At 37.8% G+C, this 24,813-nt stretch overlaps 1 protein-coding gene across 21 annotated transcripts in view; it reads right to left on the bottom strand.

Annotated features, from left to right (window-relative positions):
- SUPT20H (SPT20 homolog, SAGA complex component) overlaps window positions 1–23,613 on the bottom strand; it is a 36,625-nt gene extending 13,012 nt beyond the window's left edge. For 11 of the 21 annotated variants that reach the window (XM_049823325.1, XM_049823332.1, XM_049823333.1 and 8 more), the window contains exons 1-16: window positions 23,517–23,613; window positions 21,930–22,026; window positions 19,822–19,857; window positions 18,621–18,679; window positions 18,470–18,536; window positions 12,077–12,206; window positions 11,305–11,408; window positions 10,678–10,794; window positions 10,489–10,542; window positions 9,433–9,572; window positions 8,012–8,168; window positions 7,869–7,925; window positions 6,763–6,834; window positions 5,625–5,782; window positions 3,353–3,385; window positions 1,204–1,321 (exon numbers count right to left, since the gene is read on the bottom strand). In XM_049823325.1, the coding sequence (XP_049679282.1) occupies window positions 1,204–1,321; window positions 3,353–3,385; window positions 5,625–5,782; window positions 6,763–6,834; window positions 7,869–7,925; window positions 8,012–8,168; window positions 9,433–9,572; window positions 10,489–10,542; window positions 10,678–10,794; window positions 11,305–11,408; window positions 12,077–12,206; window positions 18,470–18,536; window positions 18,621–18,679; window positions 19,822–19,857; window positions 21,930–21,932 (1,305 nt within the window). In that variant the 5' untranslated portion in view covers window positions 21,933–22,026; window positions 23,517–23,613. The remainder of the gene's footprint in view (window positions 1–1,203; window positions 1,322–3,352; window positions 3,386–5,624; window positions 5,783–6,762; window positions 6,835–7,868; window positions 7,926–8,011; window positions 8,169–9,432; window positions 9,573–10,488; window positions 10,543–10,677; window positions 10,795–11,304; window positions 11,409–12,076; window positions 12,207–18,469; window positions 18,537–18,620; window positions 18,680–19,821; window positions 19,858–21,929; window positions 22,027–23,516) is intronic. The other 10 variants (XM_049823326.1, XM_049823343.1, XM_049823344.1 and 7 more) reach the window with 4 other exon arrangements.
- Window positions 23,614–24,813: the final 1,200 nt, after the last annotated feature.

Raw genomic sequence — 24,813 nt, 5'->3', positions numbered from 1 at the left:
ATGCTGAAATCAACCTTCTTGGAGAGCGGAGCTTCCACTGATTCTCAGTAATAAGAGGCACACCCCCTACATGCTTCTAATTGCTTGCTTATAAAAAAGAAACTTTTGAAGAAAACTGAGGGCTGCCTTTCTCTTCTACTATTAAAATCTGCTTTCATCATTCTGAAAATAAAGACTAATGCCCCATTCAGAAGGGGACTAGATCATTAAATACAGTAACCTGAGTAACTTTCATCCAGCTTTCAGTGGGGGCTTGGACAGCCAGACAAGATGACTTCCAGAAGTACCCTCCCACCTGAAGTTATTCTACAATTTTTATACATACACACACACACACATATATATACATGCATGTGCATGCATATATCTGCACATCTATACACACCTACAGATACGTGCATATTGCTTTCTGCAACTGCTGGCCTCTGCATGCTGTTCTTCTGGCAGATACCAAGAACTACTTCTTTCAGAACAGCGTTGTTGCAGTTTAACAGTAAGTATTTAGGGGAAAGATGTGGCACAGGAAACAGCCCAATGGATACAAAATTAATTTGCCAGTTGAGGCCTAAATACAGGTCAACACTGAGTACTGAATCTGACCAACAAAGCCAGAAGAAACAAGCAGGCAATGCCAACAGGCATGAGAACTTGGCAATGCAGGCATTTCTGCTGGATGTGTGCATGCAAACATAGGCACTTTAAAGTTTTTGGTGGTGTTTTTTTGGTGTGGATTTGGTTTTGTTTGTTTTGTGTTTTTTTTTTTTTTTTAAAAGATTTCCTCTTCAAATTAAAGAGAAAATAATTTTAATAATGTCTAACAGTAAAAGAAGTTCAGCTACTACATCTGCTTCTATGTTTACTGACCTGTAAAATAAAATGCATAGCTGCATTGTACTGTACTGCTCTGTGAAAGGTTCATCTGAACAGGGGAAAATGCTACGAAACAACCTTGGAGCTAACTAAACTATACATAGCAGGGGGAAGAGACATGGCTAAAATACACAACATTTGAACAATGAAAACAAAAGGGCTTTCCTCTAACTTTTCCAATATACTCACATTGAATGATTATGACAATAAAGCATTTAAAAATTCATTCAGAAATTTTTAGGTTATTTTACTTTTAAATGTGGAGAGCAAAAATTCTTCTAATAATTCAATAATCAAGTGCAAATAAAAAAACGTATGGCTCAACAAACTCACTTCCATTTCCTTCCCTGGAGAAAGATGACTAAGATTGACTGATCCACCTGAATTATGAAACATTTTCACAGGACATTTAGCTTCACTTTGTACTAACTCCTGATACTGGTTCACCACTCTGAAACAAACAATGAGGACATAAAGAGATTAACAACTTTGAACTTCTAAAGTAGATACGTATGTGTAAACACATAATTGTATACGTTACAGTCATGTATTTCATACATAAGTATGTATCTATATAAAATAGAGGCGCACATATATAAAACATATCTATATCTCTATATATCTTTCTACTTTATGTTCCCAGTCTCTTCTTAGATTTATTCCTGTTTAACTTCTCTTTTAACCACTGTCTTTTTCTAATACAAAATACAGTTTAAGAAACAAGTTTAAGAAACACTTTTGGGGGAATGTGCCAAACAGTAGACAGAACAGTTCCCTTCCCAAAAGCAACTGCAGTTCTTTGGGATGTCAGTCAATGGGAATCCCATTCCCTTCACAGGGGTCCAAAATCTTTTCTAAAGCTGTGTCCTCTGTGGAACAGTCGACCTTCCTTTAACTTGAGGTCTATGTCAGATGAGGACTCTGAAAGCAAGGGCTGAACTAAGCGGTCCATACCGAATGTACATCCAAAAACCAGTCATCACAGCAAAAAGTCATCACTCTTTGAGCACCAGGACAGCCAGGTCTTATTCTGTAAGACTAATGAGCAGTGATGTATCCAGGAATTTAAAGGATCAATAGCATCAGGCAAACAATTTTAAAATACTGTTCTTCCAAATCAAATACTACACGTCGACTAATCTGAGAGAACTAAGTTGAGGGAATACTTCACAAACATGAGCAGAATATACAAAGTGACCTTGCAGACTTGAAAATCAAGCTGAAGACCTGTTGTCACTTAAACTCAAGCAGACCGATCCTCAATGAAAAACTGCTAGAACATTTCGATTAGCTTACACCTAAATGCATTGATCTACACTTTATTTTGGTGCAGCACTAATTAAACATGCTGTTACATGACTAATGCAGACATAAGCAAGGGCCCCAGGATACATGGCAGAGGAAAGAGTGTACTTTTTTCAGCAATTACACTGCCTTAAAGTTACAGTGAAATCGGTATTAAAACGCTACGTAATCAAAAAGGTGGTCCTGCCCTCCTTCCTCCTCTGCTGTTTCTTCTTGTCCTAGTCCCTGAAACCCAACTGCTTATTCTGATAGAAGGATTTGTGCAACCCAGCAAGAAACACGATCAGGACATCAATCCCAGTTAAAAACTAGACCCCTGCATTACTGATATTTTAGTTTTCAGCCAAGCAATCCCCCAATTCAGCTTACAGCACAAACAGCAGAAGTCTCTATCAACACGAAGGAGGCAGGAGAGAATATAAGCAAAGACTTGCTTGATCAAAGTTATCTATCAGAACAAAGAACATTATTACTGATTTTTGACCAAATCAGGGACTCATCTCTCTGCCAGGCACATAAGAAGAGGGTGTAGTTGAGTAAGAGCTATGGCATGTACATCACCTCAAAGTCTCCTACAAAGGCACAAAACCTTCATAGAAACACAGCTATCTAATGTGATGTGCATTGACAAATATCTGGAGAAATACTTACAGTCATCCCAGAATCGCTACTCATAATCATTCTACAACTAAAATATACTGGAAAACTGTTTTGTTACTTGCTTCTCTGAGAAAGCTGAATCAAGTAATGCACAACACACAAAAATAAGTTGCATATACCTAAGTCCTAGATTACAGTTAAAGTTCAAATGAACAATTTCTGTGATTGCCAATTTACCATACAAAATGTCAAGATGAAATTCCTGCTAAGTGTTCTCGGAATTTTATTACTACCTGTGTAATCAAGAAAAATTGTGCAAATAACTGAAACAACACACTTCCAATTTAGATAGTGGGATAAACTGTATTGACATACTTGCTTTCCTCTATTCTTCCTTGCTTGTTAAATATAGAAACTGCACTCTATATCTTAATTCTTGTTATGATGATTAATTCCTCTTATTTTCCTCATCTGTTCTGCACCTGTATCCATAACATTAGCAGTCATAATGGCTAAAAGGAACAAAATTCATTATTTGACATCAAGCCAAATGGATGTACATACTATATTAATTTACCTTTCAGCATCAGTCTTCGAACCAATAAGGAACCTAAAATGTAAAACGTATAATACATTTTCAGTCATTAATTGGACTAAAAGAACATGTTTTTATAATCACAAAACTTTGAACGAATGTCAATGCTGCTCTTTTTTCAGACCTGCTGAAAATAAGAGATACCATATCCATTTAACAGACTGGGTATTATTTAGTACTTGAAATACAAACTTGGCTTCATAACTATATATAAAATATACACACATAGTCTAATATGGTCTCCTTTAAGAGTAAATTACCTACAAATTAAGAGGCAGAATATGGAAGTTTTGCATTTTGTACTTTCAAAAAATGGAAGTAACTGCTACAGAATTGCTACTGTAAAAAGTACAAGAGAAAAGTTACATATAAATCAACGTATCAATATGCTAACACTGAAATATAAACTTAAGTGTCATAACCAGCCCTATCTGTAATATTTTAAGAAACACTTAGTTTCCATTGCTTGATTTCACTTACGCAAATTCTGATCCCTCATGATTTTCCAGAACTCCTAAATAAGCATTTCTCTTTTGCGTAATACCTGTGGCTTGCAAACTTATTACTTCAGTGATTTTTTTTTTTGTAAACACTACAGACCTCTGATTCTCTAGCTCAAAAAAAATATCATTGTTTTATTTTGCAGCAGAACAACAAAAATATCTTCTGCACCTTTCACTTCACATGACATACTTGAGGAAGTATCCAAACTTTGATGAACTTTAACTGGCAATGTCTTAAAAATAATAGACTAGAGCAGTGATTTCCAAAAAACACCAGGAATCTAACACCTATAAATCCTTTTAGTTTCCAGCCTTATTACACAACTGTAAGCTAGCACTGCTGTTCTAAGGAAGATCAGTACTAAGAATGTGTTGGTTTTGACTGGAGTAAATTCTCTCCACAGTAGCTAGTATGGGGCTGTGGTTTGGATTTGTGCTGAAAACAGTGTTGATAACAGAGGGATGTTTTTGTTCCTGCTGAGCAGGGCTTACACAGAGCCAAGGGCTTTTCTGCTCCTCACCCACCCCACCAGCGAGGAGGCTGGGGGGGGGCACAAGGAGTTAGGGGGGACAGGGACACACAGCCAGGACAGCTGACCCCCACTGACCCGAGGGATATTCCAGACCATAGGACGTCATGCTCAGTGTATGAAACTGAGGGAAGAAGGAAGGGGGGGAACGTTTGGAGCGATGGCGTTTGTCTTCCCAAGTCACCGTTAGACATGACGGAGCCCTGCTTTCCTGGAGATGGCTGAATACCCGCCTGCCCATGGGAAGTGGGGAATGAATTCCTTGGTTTGCTTTGCTTGCATGCGCAGCTTTTGCTTTACCTATTAAGCTGTCTTTATCTCAGCCCACAAGTTTTCTCACTTTTACCCTTCCCATTCTCTCCCTGATCCCACCGCAGGGGGGCAGGGAGAGAGAGAGTGTGGTGCTTAGTTGCCAGCTGGGGTTGAACCATGACAGGATGGAAAAAACCCCAGTATATAGCTCAGTCTAGGGATAAAACATGCTAAGTATTAAGACGACTTTAAGATTTTAATAAAAAATAAGATAGGAATTATATACTAGACAATAAAAATAACTTTCATTAACAGAACTAAAGTTTGCTCAGGCTCACTGCTTCTTGCCTTAAATTTATTGCGTCTACTCTGCTGCACAGGTTCCTCCATGCAAAGAATCTAGTACACACAACAAAGAGAGCCAAGAACAGAGGATCTTTGTAGAACCACAGCCAACAACAGCAGATTCAAAACAATTCAAAATTATGAAGCTTCTTAGGAGCTCATGTTTTTCTTCATTGTTTATTTAGCCTAAATTTCTCTGCATAAGGGTAAACATAACATAATCAAGTCTTAGGTTTTCACAGCATCAGGCAAATTTTGAGAACAATCAAAATTATAAGTAATACTGAAAAAGAGTGCTAACCATGTTACACGGTTTCTCCACAATTTGAGTGGGTTGCATTTTTTTGTCGTCCCCCCCCCCCCCCCCCCGCCCCAATATATCTTTAATGTAAAAGAACATGCAGATTTAGCATAAAAGCATATTTAAGATACAGTTGCTTGAACACATTTTGGTTTGGGTTTTTTTGTTAAAAAATTGTTAGGTTCATTAGCTGAATTTTTCACACAGAGCTCTTAAATCTGAATTCTAGCTATAGAGTATTTTTATGATTGAAAATGATAGGTAATGTTTGTCTTCCTTCATCTATCAGATCACAGTACAGTTTAAAAGAACATGTAACTTACTGTGATGGAGTTAATAGGTTGTCATTTTCCTCATCACCTTTGAGTGTCTGAATTTTACCATAGTACAAGGGATTGCCAAGAGACTGAAAAATGGTCAGTTTTGTTTTTTGAAGCTGATTACCAACTTCACATTCAAACACGTAATCATCTTTTATTTCCTAAAAAGAAGAAAATAACTAATTAAGTATTAAACAAGTGATAACAGAAACAGCTAGTAAAATATGCCAGTTCTATACAATACAGCAAGAAACGCTTTATAAGAAAGGTAAGTAACACTCTCTAACAAGCAGTGCATTATCTAAAATGAAAGTGATTTGAGAGGAAGTTATCTAAAGGGACGAGAGGAAAAAGAGTTTATCTCCTCTTAAAAATACAAAAATTTTGCAAACCCTAAACAATTATGCTACATATGGAAAGGCACACTGGGTAAACATATATAGAAACATTTTTAAATAAGTTATGACAATGCAAAAAAACCCACATTCCAAGTAAAATGTTAGAGATGAAGATTAAGTTCTATGGGAAAATATTACTTTTGCTAATAACTACAAAGACATCATGATAGATGCTGTTAATAAAGATAGTATCTTGCCTCCAATACAAAGAGTTGATGAATTTATTTATAGCTAATTATATCAAATGACTACTTCTTACTAAATCATGTAATTTGTTCCAAAAATCTTAAGGTTCAACTTAAACATTGCAGAAAGAGCTTTTTGTAAGAGGTATTTAATATTACTTAATCTCTTTCCAAATTTAACATTTTTATTTTAACAGAAGCTCTTTTCCATCAATCTGAGTATCTGATTAAGAAAGCAATCTCTTGAGTGGGGCACTGCTTCCTGTAAATTATTATGCTTTTTTTACTATACAGTAACAGCACATGTTACTTGGGAGATTAAAGTTGCTTCTCCTTTTATTTCTGAAAAACCCAAGGAAATTACAAGACTGATCACATGCATGCTGCACTGTATGAAATTACAAGTATCTGTGGTAATCTTTCTGTGTCTATATAACACGTGGAAGATTAATTAAACTGGGGGAGGGAAGCTTATTCTTACATTCCTCTGATTTTGTTGAAATAAGAGGCATTTTAACTAGAGACAGAGAAGTTTGGCCAAAGGTCTAAACTACTCACATGTGCTGGCCAGACAGTTGGTTGAGAGTCATCAGGCTTGATAGACTTTTCCACTTTGGCATATTTTTCCACCTTAAAGAACATGGAGGTATCAGAAAAGAAAGAACAGTAGTCATATTGGGCCAGAGTTAAAGTCAATCTAGTACAGCTTCTTTTTTTAACAGTGGCTAACATGACAGTCTTAAAAAGTAAGTGCAACAAACAGACAAGGATAGCCTGATACTTTGTATACTGTCCCCTCTTTGTGTTATGCATTCAGGAAAAGTAAACTGGATAACCTCCAGAACTTCCCATTTATTCTGTTACACCATATTTGCTATGTTAACCTTAACAAAAAGTGTGAAACATGGCTTAAGACTACAGATTGAAATCACTGCCTGCAACGTGGAATCATTAAGAAATTTCACAATACCAGTAACTCCTAAAGACTCTGATTAGGTCAGGTACAACACCGTTGAAGGGCAAAGAGAGAGGTTTGTACAAACTTACAGCATCACCATTTCATGTATAATGTGCACTCTTCCCAGCCCTATTAAGTCCAAAGCTACAATCTTGTCTAGTCTACCAAGTCCCTTCTGTATGCTAGTAGTGCGTGTTTTGGCAGTGCCATAAACCAAGAATGTGACTGTCCCTGAGAGAAGAATGCACAGAGTGATCAGAAGAATTCTCAGCTAGAATTCTCTGTATAAAAAATTAAACTACTGAAAATAATATGTCCCATAGTATCATAACATGTCAAAAAAGAGGAATTTCTACCAAGTTGAGAAGCGACTAATTTTTAAACAATTTCTTTACCTCATTTCTTTTTCTATTTTTTATATTATCAGACAACTTCAAATAGATATGCGCTCACTGAACCCACAGATGAACAATACTAAGGGTCTGTTCGCACCATTTATCTCATCCAAACTATCATGTTACAACTGCAATGTATTCCAATGTGGTTTAGCTTGTGTTTATACCTTACAGGACAGAAAAATAATTTCAAATTTTAAAGTCACTCCCATTTTTTAAAGGTCATTCTTTGATACTGGATACTCTTTAGTCATACAATACAATGTTCAATACAATTGCTAATAATTTCTAATGGAAACAACTGGACTTACATCCACTTCAGAAGGTGCAGTCAAGTAGCAAGGGTTCTGTTTCCACATATCTACGCACTGGAAGATGAAAAAGCAGTATTAATGTTTTAAATGTTTTAAACGGGTAGTTAGAAGTATACCCACCTATGTCTCAGAACACTTACATTTCCAGCTTTAGAAATTTTGAGGTCATACTGCTGGGCTCCTTTCCTCTCCTTTCTTTTCTGTAAGTAGTCAAGTAGTCTGAGCTGAGGTGGAGTTGAATAGTGAGCTACTTCCTGCTGTCTGTTCAGAGACGACCTTGAGTACCTTTTGAAGCACCTATGGTAAAATGACAGATAAGCTTGTAAAATCATCAAAATGGAATTCCCCACTGCCTGTGTATGAACACAAAAATACGCAGGGAAATGCTACTTACCCTGAGGCTGAAAAACAGCATCTGAAATATTAATTTAAAATTGCTATGCTGGATTACACTGTACAACTCAAACTCTCGATTTTGTATTTTTTTAAAAAAAATACTAGATTCTGTTCAGCACTAAGAATGGGGTTATTTTTGAAATGCATAATTGAAGTACATTGTCAAATCAAGTAAGTGAGAAGTTGCCAAGCTTAAAATATTTGTATGTTATCACAGATTCCAGTTCTGTCAAAAGATCTGGGTACTGCTTCCGTAACTATGAAGTTCTAAACACAGTAACTACCCTCTATTCTTCATCTCATGCCAAACCCATTGGTACATCAATGCTGTTCTGGACATTCATTTAACACCTTTGCCTATTTTTCTAGTGGAATGTTTTTTTGACCACCAAGCTCTAATGTTAAGGACAACTTGATCAATTTCACTATTTATAGTTTTTTTAGACATTACCACTGGTTGTATATTATCATAGTATTTCAAAGCAAATCTAATTTTAAATATTTCAGTAATTCTGACAGACCATTAGTACATTTTCATTCTACATAGCAAGTGCAACTCTTTTCGTGGAACAAACATGAACCATCTCATGCTTTTGTGGAAAAAGTGAACCACCATGCACAGAAGTGAAACAATTTCAATGTTTTGTATGTAGTGCATTCCGCATTACTTTTAAGTTTTGTAAGATTCTAATATGCTTACACTTCTGTTTGTCCTGAACAACAAGCATATAAATAATTCCCTTGATTTCCTCATTCAGGGTTAAACTTGTACATAGCTTTTAAAAAAATCAGAGACCAATATGCAACATACCCATTTATATTTTTTACATTACTGAGCCGCCATCTGACTCAGCTTACATATGAATTATGCCAAAAAAAGACAAAATCAAAACTGCAATATAACGTATTAAGAGAATTATATACATATTCTTCTGATATACAAAAATAAGCCTATTACAGTATCTACTACTAATTGAAATATAGTAAAATATTGAGCACTTAAAAATAGGATATAATTTCTTGACTGTTCCTTATATTCCTAATATTTAAGTAGATTTTACATACGAGAAGCAAAATTTTCACATAAAGCATTACTTATATTTTTCTTTGAAACACTTCATAAAATTTCAAAGAAAGTCTCAACATGCTTCATAGTGAAAACTACCGTTTCATGGGGCGAGTATTCATCTTCTGCTTGTTGTACAGGAGTCTGTTTGTAGTACAGGTCACTGCTATCGAAGGATCAAGACACAAAGGCTCTGCTGTAGCCAGAATAAGTTGGCTCTCAAGTAGGAGTTTGTCCTCCTGTAATATACACAGCTATTAATAAGTGTAAAAATATAAAGAGTTTTACACTAATTAAGTTGATACATACCTATGTATATGTGCACAATATCTTAAAGAAAACTGAAAAAATTGCGTGTGGATAGTCAACAAAAGAAAATATTCAACAGTTAAGTATCACTAACTGTTATTATGATTTACAGAGATTTGGGTGGGTCCTCCAATAGAAAAAGAAATCCTTCTGAAAAGTAGGGGGCATGTTCTGGTTTTTTGTTTGTATTTTCTTTGTTTGTTTGTTTTAAACACAGTATTAGTAGCAATGAAATCCATTTTCTGTCAGTGATTTATACTGATGGACTGGTAATCAGTGCCATAAAGATGATCTACCTGGGACTTTAGATTACAATTTGAAATGGATTTGAGCACGATTGTGGCTCTGAAATAAACACAAGCACACTGAGCAAACCATACTATTCAGCACTTAACTAACTAACTATAAATGTACAACCGTAGTTACTTAGGATTCTCTTTACTGTAACAGTATCAATAGCAAAATAATGTTAGAGGAACAGTTGTGTCATTAGACTCCAACTGCTGTTCTGGGGCTGTATGCTGAAGATGAATGAAGTGAGGTAAACTAGTTAGAGTAACTCCAATACTGTCACTCTGCATTACCAAAAATTAAGGTCTGATTCTACAAAACTTTTAGCAAATTCTATTGTTTTCTATGGCATCTTGTTGGTAGATGTTATTACCAAGTTGATTTAGCAGCTCTCTGGAAAATGTACCATGCACCACTATGAACATCACTGTCAGTCTGAATTAATATATAATCAGTTTTGTTGATCAGATTTTATTAAGCAATAATTCAAATACATTTTATTTTATTGTGCATTTACCACATCACTGTAAAGTTTTAAAATAACTGCTAACCCACCTGTGTCCATTTGTGGTTGTCACTTGTTATAGAATGCACATCACAAATTAAAGTCTGAAGAAGATGACATAATGGTAATTAGCTTTCAACTTAAACAATAAGATATCTTAACAACATATGTTAAGTAGTAGTTCATATCCAGTCCAGGAACTACCATAACACTGAGGAATGACTTAAAATACTTCTTACCTGCATTGTAGGACGCAAAAGAATGTGCTTGCTTTGGTATGTTGGAGATTTCATGTTACCAGACTGCCTATAGTCACGTATTTCTGCTATGACACATCCACAATGAAAAATATTAACCTAGTTGAAACAAAAGAACCAACTTTTAAATAAATAGTTACCAATCTGCCTCAGCACCTGCCTCCAAAAAGGAGTCTGTTATATATCATATAAAATTCAGTGACATTATGAATAAAACTAATCACTAATTTCATCAGACCAGTGTTCTTTACTACATACCTAGACATACCTAAAATACAGGCTTCAAATGTAGTGTTTTCATATGCCAGCAATGCAGTTTTAAGAAATTCCCATGCCAAATATTTCATAATGACAAAGAACAAAGGACATTTTGCAGAGCTGAAGTTGTTTGGTAGCCTTAACCATAACAATCTCTCTTCTATCCCTTTCTCTCCCATTTTTTTTCCCTATGTATCAATAAAATATTTATTTGGAACATTAAATATTACAGTTCCGAATGCACAAGTGTTTTACGTCTTGTGGTTGGAATCACATATGTGAAGCAATCAAAAAATCAAGGCCTATCTGGGTACAAAACATAAGTTCTTTTTGAAAACGAAACTTTCAAACCTGAGATTTTTCTAAAAGATCAACCAAAATAGGTGGTAGTTCCTCTGCATCCAAATATTCAAGCAGCTCTCCTTCCTCATAAGGCAGCCGAATGGTCTCAGAATCTGAATTTAAACAAAACACATTGCTTTTCTTTTCCCTTTAAAGTTCAAACTTTAACCATGTGAAATCTAAAACAAGTTTGCCACAGGAAAAAGCAGGGCCGGTGGAAACCTACACAAACAGTCAAATTTTTTGCATCATTTTCATTTTTACATCCATTTCTGTTCCCAGAGCTTGATTTTGCTCTTATTGTGCCAAAAGGCAACATGCCTTATTAGCTCAATGGGACAAAATTTTTGCTCCCAGCTAATGTACTGTATGTTCTTATTGCACGTAATAGTACCAGTGGCATGAAGGTGCAACCAAACTGGAACACAGATGCTTTTAGTCAGACCTAGGTTTAGGAAGCAGTGAAAGAAACAATTTGAGAGAAGGAACCTGAAGCAAGAGAAACACAGATAAGCAACTCAGGACGCTAAGTGGAAATAGGAGAATGGAAGGTTATTGAAAAGACTCCCATTTACTGATTTATGCTGCATTGTTAGAGGCATTTCTGAGCACCTCACAGCTTTATGTAATTATTTAGTTCAAGTACAGTTGTTTGGGTTTTTTATTTTGGTTTTTTTTCCACAAGGGATATTAGAAGTAAAACAGTTAAATGTAAGCAACAACACATTCTAACTATAGAGCATTCTGAGTATTGTTAAAAATTAAAGAGCAAAAATATTACCTGAACCATTTTTTCCCCTGAGCATAAGTGAATAACCCTCATTTCCCGGATAGAGGTTCACTACCAGACATGACAACGTCTCCTGCATAACCAGCTTCTCAAGTAAATTCACATTTCGCCTCAGCTTCTGCTTTAAAAGTAAACATTGCTCATGAACATAATACTATCAAGTAATCAGTAGAAATAAAAACAATTGCTAGAATATGAGTACTATTTAGATTAATGTTGAAGTATATATCTAAACGAGCCCAGTTAAATTTAATTGGGCTGTATTCAGCAGAGTATATACAGTATGTACTATTATACATACTTATACACACAGATTAAAAAAACCCCAGTCATTTAAATTAAAAACCCCCTTGAATTATAAGTCCACAGACAACACAGTTAACAAGAACGACCCTGATCTACAATGTTGTAAAACTATAGTGCATTACTATTTGTGTCATTTCTATAAGCATCATTTATACACCACACATTGTTTGACAACAACAATAAAATATTTAGTACTTTCAAATATTCCTACCAGAAACAGATATTTATTTATTTATTTCCAGAAGTAAAATATTGAATTACAGCATTTGGAAGTTTTCTTAATTACATTGCCTTGTCTGTATTTGCTGAAATGTGATCCAGCAGCTGCAGAGACTATTCCCTTATTTTACTGTAAGAATGATCTTTTCCACATAGAACAGATTTTTAAAATTAATTAGTATGTTTCAAAGACCCCGTAAACATACTGCAAATCTAAACATTTTTAAAGGCCCCTTAGAACTTAAAACAATGAGTTCTAAATGTCAGATAATTTTACACCTTCTGGTTGGAGGCTAGATTTCATAGCTGAATACCAGGTCCGGATGAGCCATTCATTAGAAGTTAACCCTAGCGCTCTACTAAGCCTGCCTACTACTCATTTCACATACACCTAAGTTGTGGTGAGCTATCTCTTTCTGAACAAATCTGTCTTTCCGGAGATATAAGATAGAAAGCAGAATGATTACTTATAGGGGAACAAACCACAAGAAAAAGGATCAAAACCAAAACCCCAAATCCCACAGCAATATAAACCAACAGATCATTTTAACAGGTATGCAGAGAAAAAGGAGGAAAATCTCTTCCATCTCCTCCTGTGCAGTTTTAGAACCATTGCCCAAAGTTAACTCTTCCCCATGCATCACAAATGATGACGACTACATCTTACTGGCTTTTACAGTTTAGACATTGTGGAAACTGACACAAAGAAAAGGACAAAGTAGGACATAAATCCTGGAGAATTAACAGGGAAAGAACTGGCAGAGCAGGGGAGATTGGGGGAAAACACATCATGGCAACAACAGAGGTAGAGACTGCTCAGGAAAGCCAATTCCTCATACAGGACTCTGGAGATACAGCCTGTATGCGAAACGTTCTTCAGTTAAAGCTCCTATTAACCTTCGCCAACATCTCCCCCGAAACAGGAGACTGCACGTGCACTGCTTCAGTCTGCAGACACATCACCGAGGAGGGGAGATAGCTACGGGGCTTTCACTTAGACACAGTATGAAGTAGCCTGAGGTACAGTAAATACCATTCGAGAGCAAAGTCAACACTCAACTACTCTGACATCTTTTCTCCTAAAACCTGAGATATTGTCATCTTTTGATGGAAAAGTTTTTGTATTCCCCCCCCCCCCCCCCCCCAGTGTTGGATAGATTAATGCTTTTGTATTTAGTTATGCAATGGCATTAGGACAGAAAGAAATATGAGAATTCTGTAAGAGTTGACTTAAAAAAGGATCATCAGGTTTTGTTAAGAAATTAATTATTGATACTAAAGTTATATTTAAAAATAAAAAAAAGAAGGCAATTAAAAAAAATTCCATTCCCCTATCACTGGGACAGAATCAATACCGCTTCTAGAAGTTGTTACTAATAATACTGTTAACATTTCTAATTCAACTTTACTATTTTCATGAGCTGAAGAAAAGGGATCATTCAGTTAAGGGCATTGTTTGATCCAAAATACAGGTACTGAATAATTGATACTAACTAGTAACCACTCAGAGTATTTCTAAATAAATAATTCGTCTTTTTTCCCCCCATAAATTTGTCTATGCATTCAAGAAATAGCCATGAGATTTATTTTATGGAAGGTGTCTGCTCCTTAAACACCTCACAAGCAAAATACATAATGGTAATTCAACTGTAAATGTAATTAAATTGAGTTAATCACATCACTAATTTAAATTTATTTGGCGAAGGACATGTTAGTTTTATTTTTTAATTTTTAGGTTTTGTTCAATAATAGCCAGTTACAGCTTGGGGTTGTTTGGTTTTTTTGCTTGTTTCATTTTTTTGGAGGTTAGGATGTTGAGGGGGGAAGACACGTAAAGGAAAGCAGAGAGGACGATCAAACAGACATAAGAACATGTCTGACACTGCATTCATATGACCTGAACTTCTTAAGACATATTCTAAGCACATGTTAAAATATAAAGCCTCTGCAAGACACTGGAGTAAATTAGCATTTTAAGTACAAACATTTCACTAAGCATGAAGATTTTTTATGACTACAAAAATCAGCTTTCTCGTTTGAGCTAGCTATTAGAGGTACTAGCTCGGAGCTGGTATTAAGCATTAGCTCTGGTCTTGCTGGAAAGGTTTTAAAGATCAAAGAGCGGCCTGAGGTGTATTACATTTCTTAAGCGTCCATTGCAGTGTATTGCCACAGTTCAGATACCAAGCAACCAGGCCAGTTATACTGCTCTGTTTCATCAGCTAAAACTCCTAGCCCTCTCCAACTTCACCCACAGCAAAGCAGGTCTCTCCCCTCCTGAACACGCACCGCAGTGACTGCGTGATGGCTGGGCAGCAGCACAGAGAAGGCACGGGTGCTTCTTTTCAATTCCAGTGACTTCTGACGGCTACCATTGAATAAAGAATACTGAGCCCTCCTGCCTAACAAGACTGAAGTAGTGATTTTATGCTGTTTGTTACTCCTCCGTCCTTGGCTATGAGTGAAAAGTTGATTTTAATATCTACTCCAATGGTGCACTGGTGTTACACAAAACAATGATTTTATCTTTACTGTGACTGCTTTTCTTGTCCCTCACTGTAGCACCTTAGATGAATTTTCCCACTTACCTTTATGACTGAAAAGTTAGTAAAAAAAACTTAAAATAAACAGATCACCTCCATAAAAAAAAGTTTTTGTAGCTATTTAGTATATCTCTGTGAAATGGAAATCCAAAACAACCACCCCAGGCTCTCCCCTTGACTTTGGACATGTTTCATTAATCCCAGCACCACTTTACAAATGCATAAAAGACGTACGTTGGAAGGTACAATTTTGTCTCAACTTCAACAGAGCTATTAACTATTTGAAAATCAACTTCATGAACGATGCTAAGCATTGTTCTTTCAGGAAGCAGAAAAAGCAAAGCAGAGTTTTGTACATATTGACTGCAAAATAAAATGCAACTCAATAAGACAACTTGAGGAAGCATCATTTTTTGATCACAAAAATACAAGGAATAAACTGAAGCCTAAAGATTTCTGTGACCTAGCTGAACCGAAATCAGATCCTGAGAGAAGACTGCAACTCATAACTAAGTATACTTCTACTGGGATGTAATTGGCTGTGTCAATCTTTAGGCTGCCATTCTAATAGAGACTAGTATTAATGCAGCTCAAATACAAGGGCCATGCAGCCCCTGTAGTGGAGGCAAGAAAACATTTCAGTTTCATAAGCCACACCTAAGGTAAGTCGTTGAGATAAAACTTCAGGGAATACTGTAGTCTGAGCAAAGCCTGCTTGTTTCACCCTAATGAGGTTAGCTTTGCTTTAAAGTGCCTTCTTACAGTCCATTGCTTCCTCAGCTTACACACGCAAGTTAGTTACGTTTTCTTCAAGAACAGAAAGATGCATGCAGTACGACATTTTATACAATTTCCCAAATACATCCAACCCTGTACATCATGCATCACCATTAAAGATTTATCAAGGACCAAAAAACCCCAACCAAAACAAACACCACCCCCCCCCCCCCCCTGTTATTTGGCACTATTTAGTTTATTCATGTATCATAATTACTCATTCCCCACAGCTACCAGTGTACCTCTTATCTGCTACTTCATTGTGAAAGTGCTTCTACGTCCTTTATTATTTTGGCAATAGTCCAACACAGAACTCAAATGACTTTCATTACTCTGACATGTTTTCATGCTTGCACAATGATGCTACTGTGTGCAGTTGTCAGAAGGCACCAACTGAGAATAGGCAACTGATAAGTGGTTTTTAATTTTTAATTTATTTTTTTTTTTTTAGTGGAGCTCCTCAGATTTACCTGCCTAGCATAGAACTTCCAGCCTGCAGACCAGGTCTGTTTCCACATTCATGTTTAACACTGCTTCCAAAATTATTGTTTTGATTTTTATGTCTTTCAACTTTTAGGTAGAGGAATACTGCACCCTAGAGTCCAAATGAAACAAATTGCTCTAGAACATCACTTCAGCATACTCGGTTCTCTCTCTATTTGTGCATATGCACAAATAGAAGAGACACTGAGAAGTAATGAAGCTGGGCAGACTGGACTAATAGAGGACAAGTAATTAACTAGTACTTCATGAATTACTGTGGAAAATCTGGTATTCGCTATGAACACCAAGAACAAGGATATGAGTGACCAAGTAAATGCAGGGCAGAAAACCAGAACATGGGAAAGACACAGTATTACAAGAGCCAAGATAAAGGGAGCAAGTTAAGACTGAAAAATAATATTGTCGATTTAAAAATTGCTTCTGAGTGGACAACATAATTACAACTTGTACCATCAAAATGTTGCAATACTGGAATAGAAACTTTGACAGTTCTGTACACTAAAACCTTTAAAAGCTACATTCAAGTCAATGGCCAAATTCTAGTCAAAATACTATTTCCTTCTTCAGCTTTATTGTGCAAATTAAGAGACAAATAAACAGTCCTATGCTCATGTATGAAGTTTCACAATAGCATTATCTTCTAACCTTTGCACCTCGATCTTTGAGCTTCCAATTTTCAATAATTACAATCCATAACATACGGCCAAGAGAGCTATTAACTATCCACATCTTAGCTCAGTGAATACGGGCTCTAAATACAAATTTTTCTATCATAATAAGCTTCCATTCCTTCAATAAAGAACTTAAATTTTTACTCAAATCTAGAACAGCAATAATCCACTTCATCCACTGTGATAACTCTCTTCACTACTTTAATTTTGTTATAGTGGGGTAAGTTTGCTGAGTGCCTTCTACTTTAGCAACACCTAATTGCATTAAAATCCTATTTTTTTTTTTCCAGATTCCAGTCTAGCAAGCCCATCTTCTCCCTGCTCAAATATTTAGTTACCCATTCACTACTGATGTTTTAATCTTTTCAAGCCTGTAATTTGCTTAACACCTTACTCACGTTTGTGATTTGAATCAGCATCATATGCTAAATAAAACCAACTACATCAGAATCACCAAAAAATTACAGGTGCTCAGTAACTAATATCTCATTGCCATTTGTCATCTTATTGGTTTTTACTTCCCTGGGAAGCAGGAATACAGCAGATTCCACAGCTTGTTCTTCTCATTCCATTTCATATTCACAGTTTTGCAAAGTAGCTTGACCCTCTTACACCTTAGATTTATTGTTGCTAAGCCTGCTTAAGCTTCTTTGATAACTTTATGAAAAAATACCACAAAACATCTTAGCAGTTCATCAGTTATCCGAGAAATAAATCTGAATTTACAACAAAGCACAGATTCTAAAAAAATTCTGTTTTTTTTCCTCATGGCAGTCATGCTAAGCAATTGATTCTGAAACAGTGATACTGCCAACAACACACATGGCATTGACACTGGCCCTGAACTTGACCACAATTGACTTCAGTGACACAAGATGAAGTCAGAATGAACAGGTCACTCAAGGCAGTCTAGGCCTTATTATTCATATTATATCACTCAGTTATTTTAATAGTACTGTTATCTAATAAACTTGTTATATACACATCTCCATTCTAGACCATTCTTTTGAAATTCTCTTTTTTCATATATAGAAAAGTATCTCAAGAGCACAGTCTTTGCAAACCTCTGCCAGCATTCTACTTTTACCACCTTTAGAAACAGATTTAGGGCTACCAGGTAGTCACTGGCCCTCCCATCACCTTGTTTTTAATTCGAACTGAACTAAGTTGATGTTATTAAATTACACAGTTTAGTCCACAAAGATCCTAATAATAATTTCTCCTGTAGTCTTAGCCTTATGTAACTACTACAGTAACCAGAGTCTATTCTTTTTTTAACAAAGGAATTAAGTGAAATTAAAAAGTATTTTCTGAGCCTGCCTGTTTAGACAGCAATGAAAAGCTTCTCAGCAATTTCCACTTACCTTTATCTCAGGCTCTTTTTCACATTCTTCTATATATAAATCATAGAGTTTTTGAAATACAGATTTTCTGAAATTAAAAAAAGCTTAAAATGTAACCAAAATTAAATCAAAGAAATGCTATTTAAAAACTAAATACTGAAATTCTTACTACCTTCCACTGGATAAATATTTTCTTTTGGGAGGTCTCTGACGGGCACTTTCAATGATATACTAGAAGAGAAAAGTAAGCCAAAAAAACCCATATATTACAAAGAAATTTAGTTCTAGCTATCATGCAACTTCAGACCATTACCAGTGTTCTATGTATACAGAAAGCAATTAACAGTTATGGTATATGACTGTTTCAAAAGTATATTAAACATGATCTGGTGTATGTTACAGTCATCAACAAGGACACAGCTCAATCTAGCTGCAAAACACAGCACTTCATGGCTATGGCACGAGTTGCATGCAAAGTCCTGATTTCACATTCATGTTTTTTAATTACAGTAGTAAATAACACTACCGTAGTAGTGACACTACTATATTTAGTTAACACTACTGAAGTTAACATGGTAACATACTGAAGTTAACATGCTAAGATACAATCAAATTCATGCATACTGGCTCAACAACATTTACAAAGCAAGTACTCTGACAAAACCAACTTCAGGAAGTTTAATTTTCCTCTTGTCTCTTGCATTTACACTTGTATTTATAATACACAGCTCTATAGAGAAAACAATACATGTATATTATATATTTGAATTTAAAAGGAAGAAGAAAGGTATCACCCTACATTAAATGTAGCTTATATTTTAACAAGGTTTTTCCAAACCTCTATTGTTTGGCTGAACTATGTTGATTAACAGCTTAGTTCAGAATTTCAATGAAAAGAGGTTCTCCCACAGAAACACGTATTTCCTACACAAGGGTTCAAGTTAACCATTATATCAGATGTCAATATGAAAGAACATGAACATGAAGGCACTTGCCTCTTTGTTCTAACTGGGCTACCCTTAAAAATACAAACAGGATTTTGTCGTATTTCCACCAGCTGTCTCTGTACAGCTCTGCTTATTTCACAGCACACAGATTTTCCGGTTTAAAAGGGGAAAACTGAAGTCCTGCATAGTCTATCATTGTTGCACCTGATGATGCTCTCAGTACAATGTGTAAGAGACAAATACGTGACACAGCAATTTCAGTGAGAATTTTGCAAAAACAGTGTTATATGTATGGGTGATTATTTATATACACACATATATATTTACATAACATGCCTTTTGGAAGAAATATAAAAATACAACTGTTATTTTTTAACTGTGAGACAAATATATTATATGCAAACAAATAACTTGTCTACTCCTTACCTCTGCACGATCCAATGCCAGTTCTAAAGCTTGTTGCTGCAAGAATTACAAAGAGTTTTTTAGAAATTACATTAACTGTTTAAACATCCTCATACATAAAAAACGCCACAGATATTACTACTGATATGAATTTATAGTTAGAAGATGGGCTCAAACATTCTTTCGCACATACTAAACTTAGCAGCCGAAACCTGATGTAACTGCATGAACAGTAATTAATCCCACTACCAAGTGTCTACACTTGCAAGGTTTTGGCTAAATTATGAAGTCTTAGAACAAAAAAAGGCAATTAGAATTAAAAGTAGGAATAGAAATTACACCCAACAAAAGCAGCAACAAATACTAACCAAAACAATTAGAAATTACAAGTAGAAAATCTGGTTTCCTTTCTTAAGTTGGCTACTAATTCAACTAAAGATTAGGCCAAAGTACCCCTGAACAGTTGTCCAGGAGGAAAACATTTAACTTTCAGAAGCTGGTGCCTAAGTATTAGTACAGTTATTTTTCTACAAAATGGAAATGAAGACCTTGTGCTCATAATGTTATTACCTCTGCGCACAATACAATTTGAGAAGAGTTTTCATGTCATACTGTTAGGTGCCTAAGAAGCAAATACAGCCTCCGCTCCAGATTTCCTCCAAGGCAGGCTAAGAAGTGTGCCCAAACCTAAGATGACACACCAGGATCTGCAAAAGCTTCTCTATATCCCATAGCATAGTATACTCAATAGCATTTACTTTAATGGATTTAGCTCCTTGCAATGTCTTTCACTTCAGTATACCTGCGGTTCATATACATGTATATCAAGAAGAGCAAAGAGCTTCATCGATAAGAATAGAGTTCTTGGACTAAAATTTGACAAGTATTTGACAACGAGAATAAACAAGCACCAGTGCCAAAAAAAGGAGAAAGTCTCCCTTGGCCCCTAACTTTCCTTCTCTGGCACTTACTTTAGCTGTGACACCTACTTTGTCCGAGAATAATGTGCAGCTGCTAAACGAACCAGACAATGAAACTGATTTGGGGCAGGGAGGAGAGAGAACACAATACTAAGAACTGAAGTCCTATAGGAGAACACCTAGGGCTTGATTCAACTCCAGGTAAGTGAAGAGAACTAATGCATTCACTTCAGTGGCAGGTGGATAAAGGCCTTAAGAATGTATTGGTGACAAGCTCTAATAACAGTAAAAAAACCTGTTACTTAAAAAAACAACTTACATGTAATCTCCACAGCCAGAACCTTTTAAATAGGCCACTCTCTTAAAATACAGAAGTGTTTTGGAGAATCCTCCACTCTTCGGTAAAGCTTAGAAACATTTGAAATAGGTACTTCTTCCCACATACATATTTGTGTTGTTTCCTCAGTTTAACCCATCCCTATCAGCTGTTCATGAAAGCAAATACCTTTACTCAAATCTCAAGGAACAGAAGGCACATGAGCCGTGTCCAATACATGGCAGTACCAGTTATTTCATACATTACAATAGAATTCAGGGGAGAAAAACATACTACAGTAACAACAAAGAAGTATACAGCAAAAAAGCCTCAGGCCTTTTACCGTTCACCTACAGTTCCTTACCTGTTCTTGAAAAAAAACAAAGGCACTTAACGATGTGCTATTACTCATTAGAGCCTGCCACTAAAGAACACTTAAATTTTCAGGTGTCTAGGTGTTTATATGAAAATGTCAAATACTCATGCTTTCTATATAAGTCAAGTGGATAATTGTATGATTTCAGTCACTGACTGCTTGACATTAGGTAAAAATCCATGGCAATATTATCACCTGTGAATAGAGGAATACTACACGGAAGCAGGATTTATACGTACCCAACTGCCTAACACCAGTCCTGACTGAAAACACACCACTAGCTTTATATGATAATTCCTACCATGCACTGGACAGTGACTAAGTGTTTAGAAGTACTCACAAGCTACAAAGGAAGACATCCCTGAAAAGAAATATCAGAACTCAGGAGTGACAAGCAAAATTTTATTTTATTTTTTTAAGAAAATGCAAAACATTAATGGCATTCTCCTCATCAGCCAAACAGTTAGCAGACTAGAGCAAAAGGATCTGAAAATACGTTCTCTGAATCATAACTTACCATTGTAGTTGAAGCCAGTGACCAAATGGCAAAAGAAGTACTTAAGAAGTTTCATGCAGCAGGCAAAGAATCATATTTTATGGTCACACTTGGGGTACTGAAAAAATCAAGGAGAAAAAAAATTACTAAGAAACTAAATAAGCATTTTATTTAAATACGACATTTTCAGTGGTTAATTGTACTTAAATCTCATTTTCATAGTGTCTTTTCCTCCAAAAGTAGAAACAAAAAAGTTCCATTCAGTGTAAGTGCAGAGGTTCCTATTCTAACGACTACTACTATGCACAACCGTTTTACATTATTTGTATTAAAGCAACAATAAGCATATAATTGAAATTATATAGCCAAGTACTCTTCTCTGTTGCAGCAGTCTACCCAGACACCCCAAATATCACATCCACAAATGCACGGAAGGCTAGAACATTTAATTGCAAGCAGCCAGAATATTTAGCATACCCTACTAGGTTTTTTGTTTTGCTTTTATGAAGATATTGCTCCACAGACACCACCTCCACTAGCAGCGCCTTCTAGCACTATTTTAGGATATCAGTTTAATACTGACTCACAGTAGGCTGTCAAGTACGAACTGAATAAAATTTGCACGGCACTAGCACCTTCCTTAGATGTCCTTGCCCTCAGCTACTGTGTCCCTATGCCATTTCATTTTTAAATTCAGCTAGACAGTTGCACGAAGAAAACACCAGCTCAAGCCCCCCAATCTTTAAACCCTGTTCTTCCTATCATTCCCAATGAAGAGACGTGAAAATTTAAGTCGGTTTTACTTTCACAACGGAACATTACAGTGCCTCACTACACTTGAAGCGTTCACTTAAACTCCACGACACATAACTTTAAGTTGCAGGAATATTACATTCCGCATCAGCCTTGGTTTCGGCAAACACCTTCCTAGATTTCAGACGACATACGCCTGCTCCCTCACGCCTCCCTGAGCCTTACTCGGCTGTTCCAGCGGGGAACCGATTCCAACAGAAGAAAAACAACAACAAAACCCCCACGGAGGACGACTCGGAGCTCCCCTCAAGGCTGAGACCTGCTGCCTTCTGGCCCACGGTGAGGCGGGGGGCGAAAAGCAGCCCGCACGGGATGGCCCGGGCCGGGGGAGGGGGTGGGGGGGTGGTGGTGGTGGTGTCGGTGTCCCCGTCCCTGCCTCCCGAGGCGCCGGCTGCTTCCCGGGCAGCCCCTCCGCCGCCGCCGCTGCAGCCGGGTCCCGGGAGCGGCACACCGAGAGCGCCCGGCTCGGCCGCGAGCGAGGCGCTGGTGCGAGCCCCGCGGGGGACGGGCGGCCCGCGATCCGCCCCGGCCCCGCCGACAGCCGGGCCAGCCGCACCTCCGCGGGCCTAACCTGCCAGGGCGGAGAGCGACCGGACGGAGCCGCCCCACCGGAAAGGGCCGGGCCGGGCCGCAAGGCCGCGCCGCGACCGGGCCGAAGGGCGCAGGCCGAGCCCCCAGCTCCCGCGGCCCAGCCCCGGCCGCGGCCCGCCGCCACCCGACCAACCGCCCCCTGACCCCGGCGCGGGCGGCGGAGAGCCGCGATGCCGGAGAGCCGCGATGCCCGAGCGCCGTTACCTGTCGGCCTCCCGCGGGGGCCCTGCCGCCCCGCCGCCCGCCTCATCCGCCCCCGCCTCGGCCCACCGCGGCCGCTTCCGCCCCGCCGCTTCCGTGCCGGAAGGGGCGGGGACAAGCGCGGCCGCGGCGGGGCGGGGCGGGTTGAGGGCGGGAAGCGGCCGGCGGTGTCGCTATGGAGACGGGAGGGCGGGCCCCGCTCGCGCCCGAGGGAGCCGTTGGGCGCTGAGGGGGCTGAGGCGGCTGAGGCGGGACGGGATGGGATGGGATGCGGAGCCGAGGAGTCCGTAGGGTTTAGTGGTAGTAAAGTGCCTGGGTACCTCTGCCAGCCGAAGGTTGAACGGCGTCGTGGGGGCCTGAATAGGTTTCCCTGCGTCTCAGGGTTACGCCGTAAGGATAGCTGATGATTTTTGGTGTGTGACGCCCGGCGTTCTGGAAACCGGTTTCTGCGAGGGCAGAGAGGAGAGGTTGGGTGGTGGGTAGTGTGAGAGCGGTTCGGCGGTAGAGGAGGATTACTCGGGAAAGCCACGGTGGACGCTTGGCTGGGGGAGCTTTGCTTCGTGTAAGTGCAGTGGCTGAATGTAAGTTTTACTCAGCCATAATGCTCTTGTGTTTTCATAATGCCCAGTTGAAGTATACAGGAATTATTCTGAAGAATGATGCCAGGAGCACTTAAGCCTCTTTTCCCTGTCATAGATTATTGTGAGTGGTTTAGCAGCTGCTTCTGGGTAACTTGCTAGAGCTGCTAGGTGATTCACCAGATCATTGTGCAAACAACCATCAGTTTGAAGTGATAAAAGCTAATTTTAAAAGTGCGTTAAAAGCCTGCTGTTCGTAAAGTGAAAAAATGACTGCCTGTTTTGGGGGAGTTTGCTTGCTTGCTTGTTTGTTTTGCTGGAATGTTCAATTTTCTGTAAAATCAAATAAAATGGCTACAGCATAGTACATATTGGAAATTTCTTTGAATTACATAGTAAACAGCAAAGGGATTGGAGGCAGCTTGAGAAGAAATTTACCGTGACCTTTCCCTCCAGAGAGGTTAAATAATGCCTGTATTGTTTTTGGCAGATACTTGTCTAACAATGATCAGATCTGTCTGCAAGCAAAATTAAATAATATGTTGTTACAGATTAACAAACATCAGGATTACTTGATAAAATATCTTTGTGATAAAGGATTGAAACTTCATCATGTTAGAAAAACAGTTTAAAGTAGGATTTGTATTCCTAAAAGAATAAGAATTGGGGGAAAAAAATATTTTCAATTTATCGTCCCTCAGCATGGACGGGAGGGTCAACTA

The sequence above is a fragment of the Accipiter gentilis genome, chromosome 19, assembly GCF_929443795.1.
Source record: "Accipiter gentilis chromosome 19, bAccGen1.1, whole genome shotgun sequence".
In the NCBI taxonomy this organism is placed as follows: Eukaryota; Metazoa; Chordata; class Aves; order Accipitriformes; family Accipitridae; genus Astur; species Astur gentilis.
Note: the sequence above shows the minus strand (reverse complement) of the source record. Positions and strands in the feature narration are given on the sequence as shown.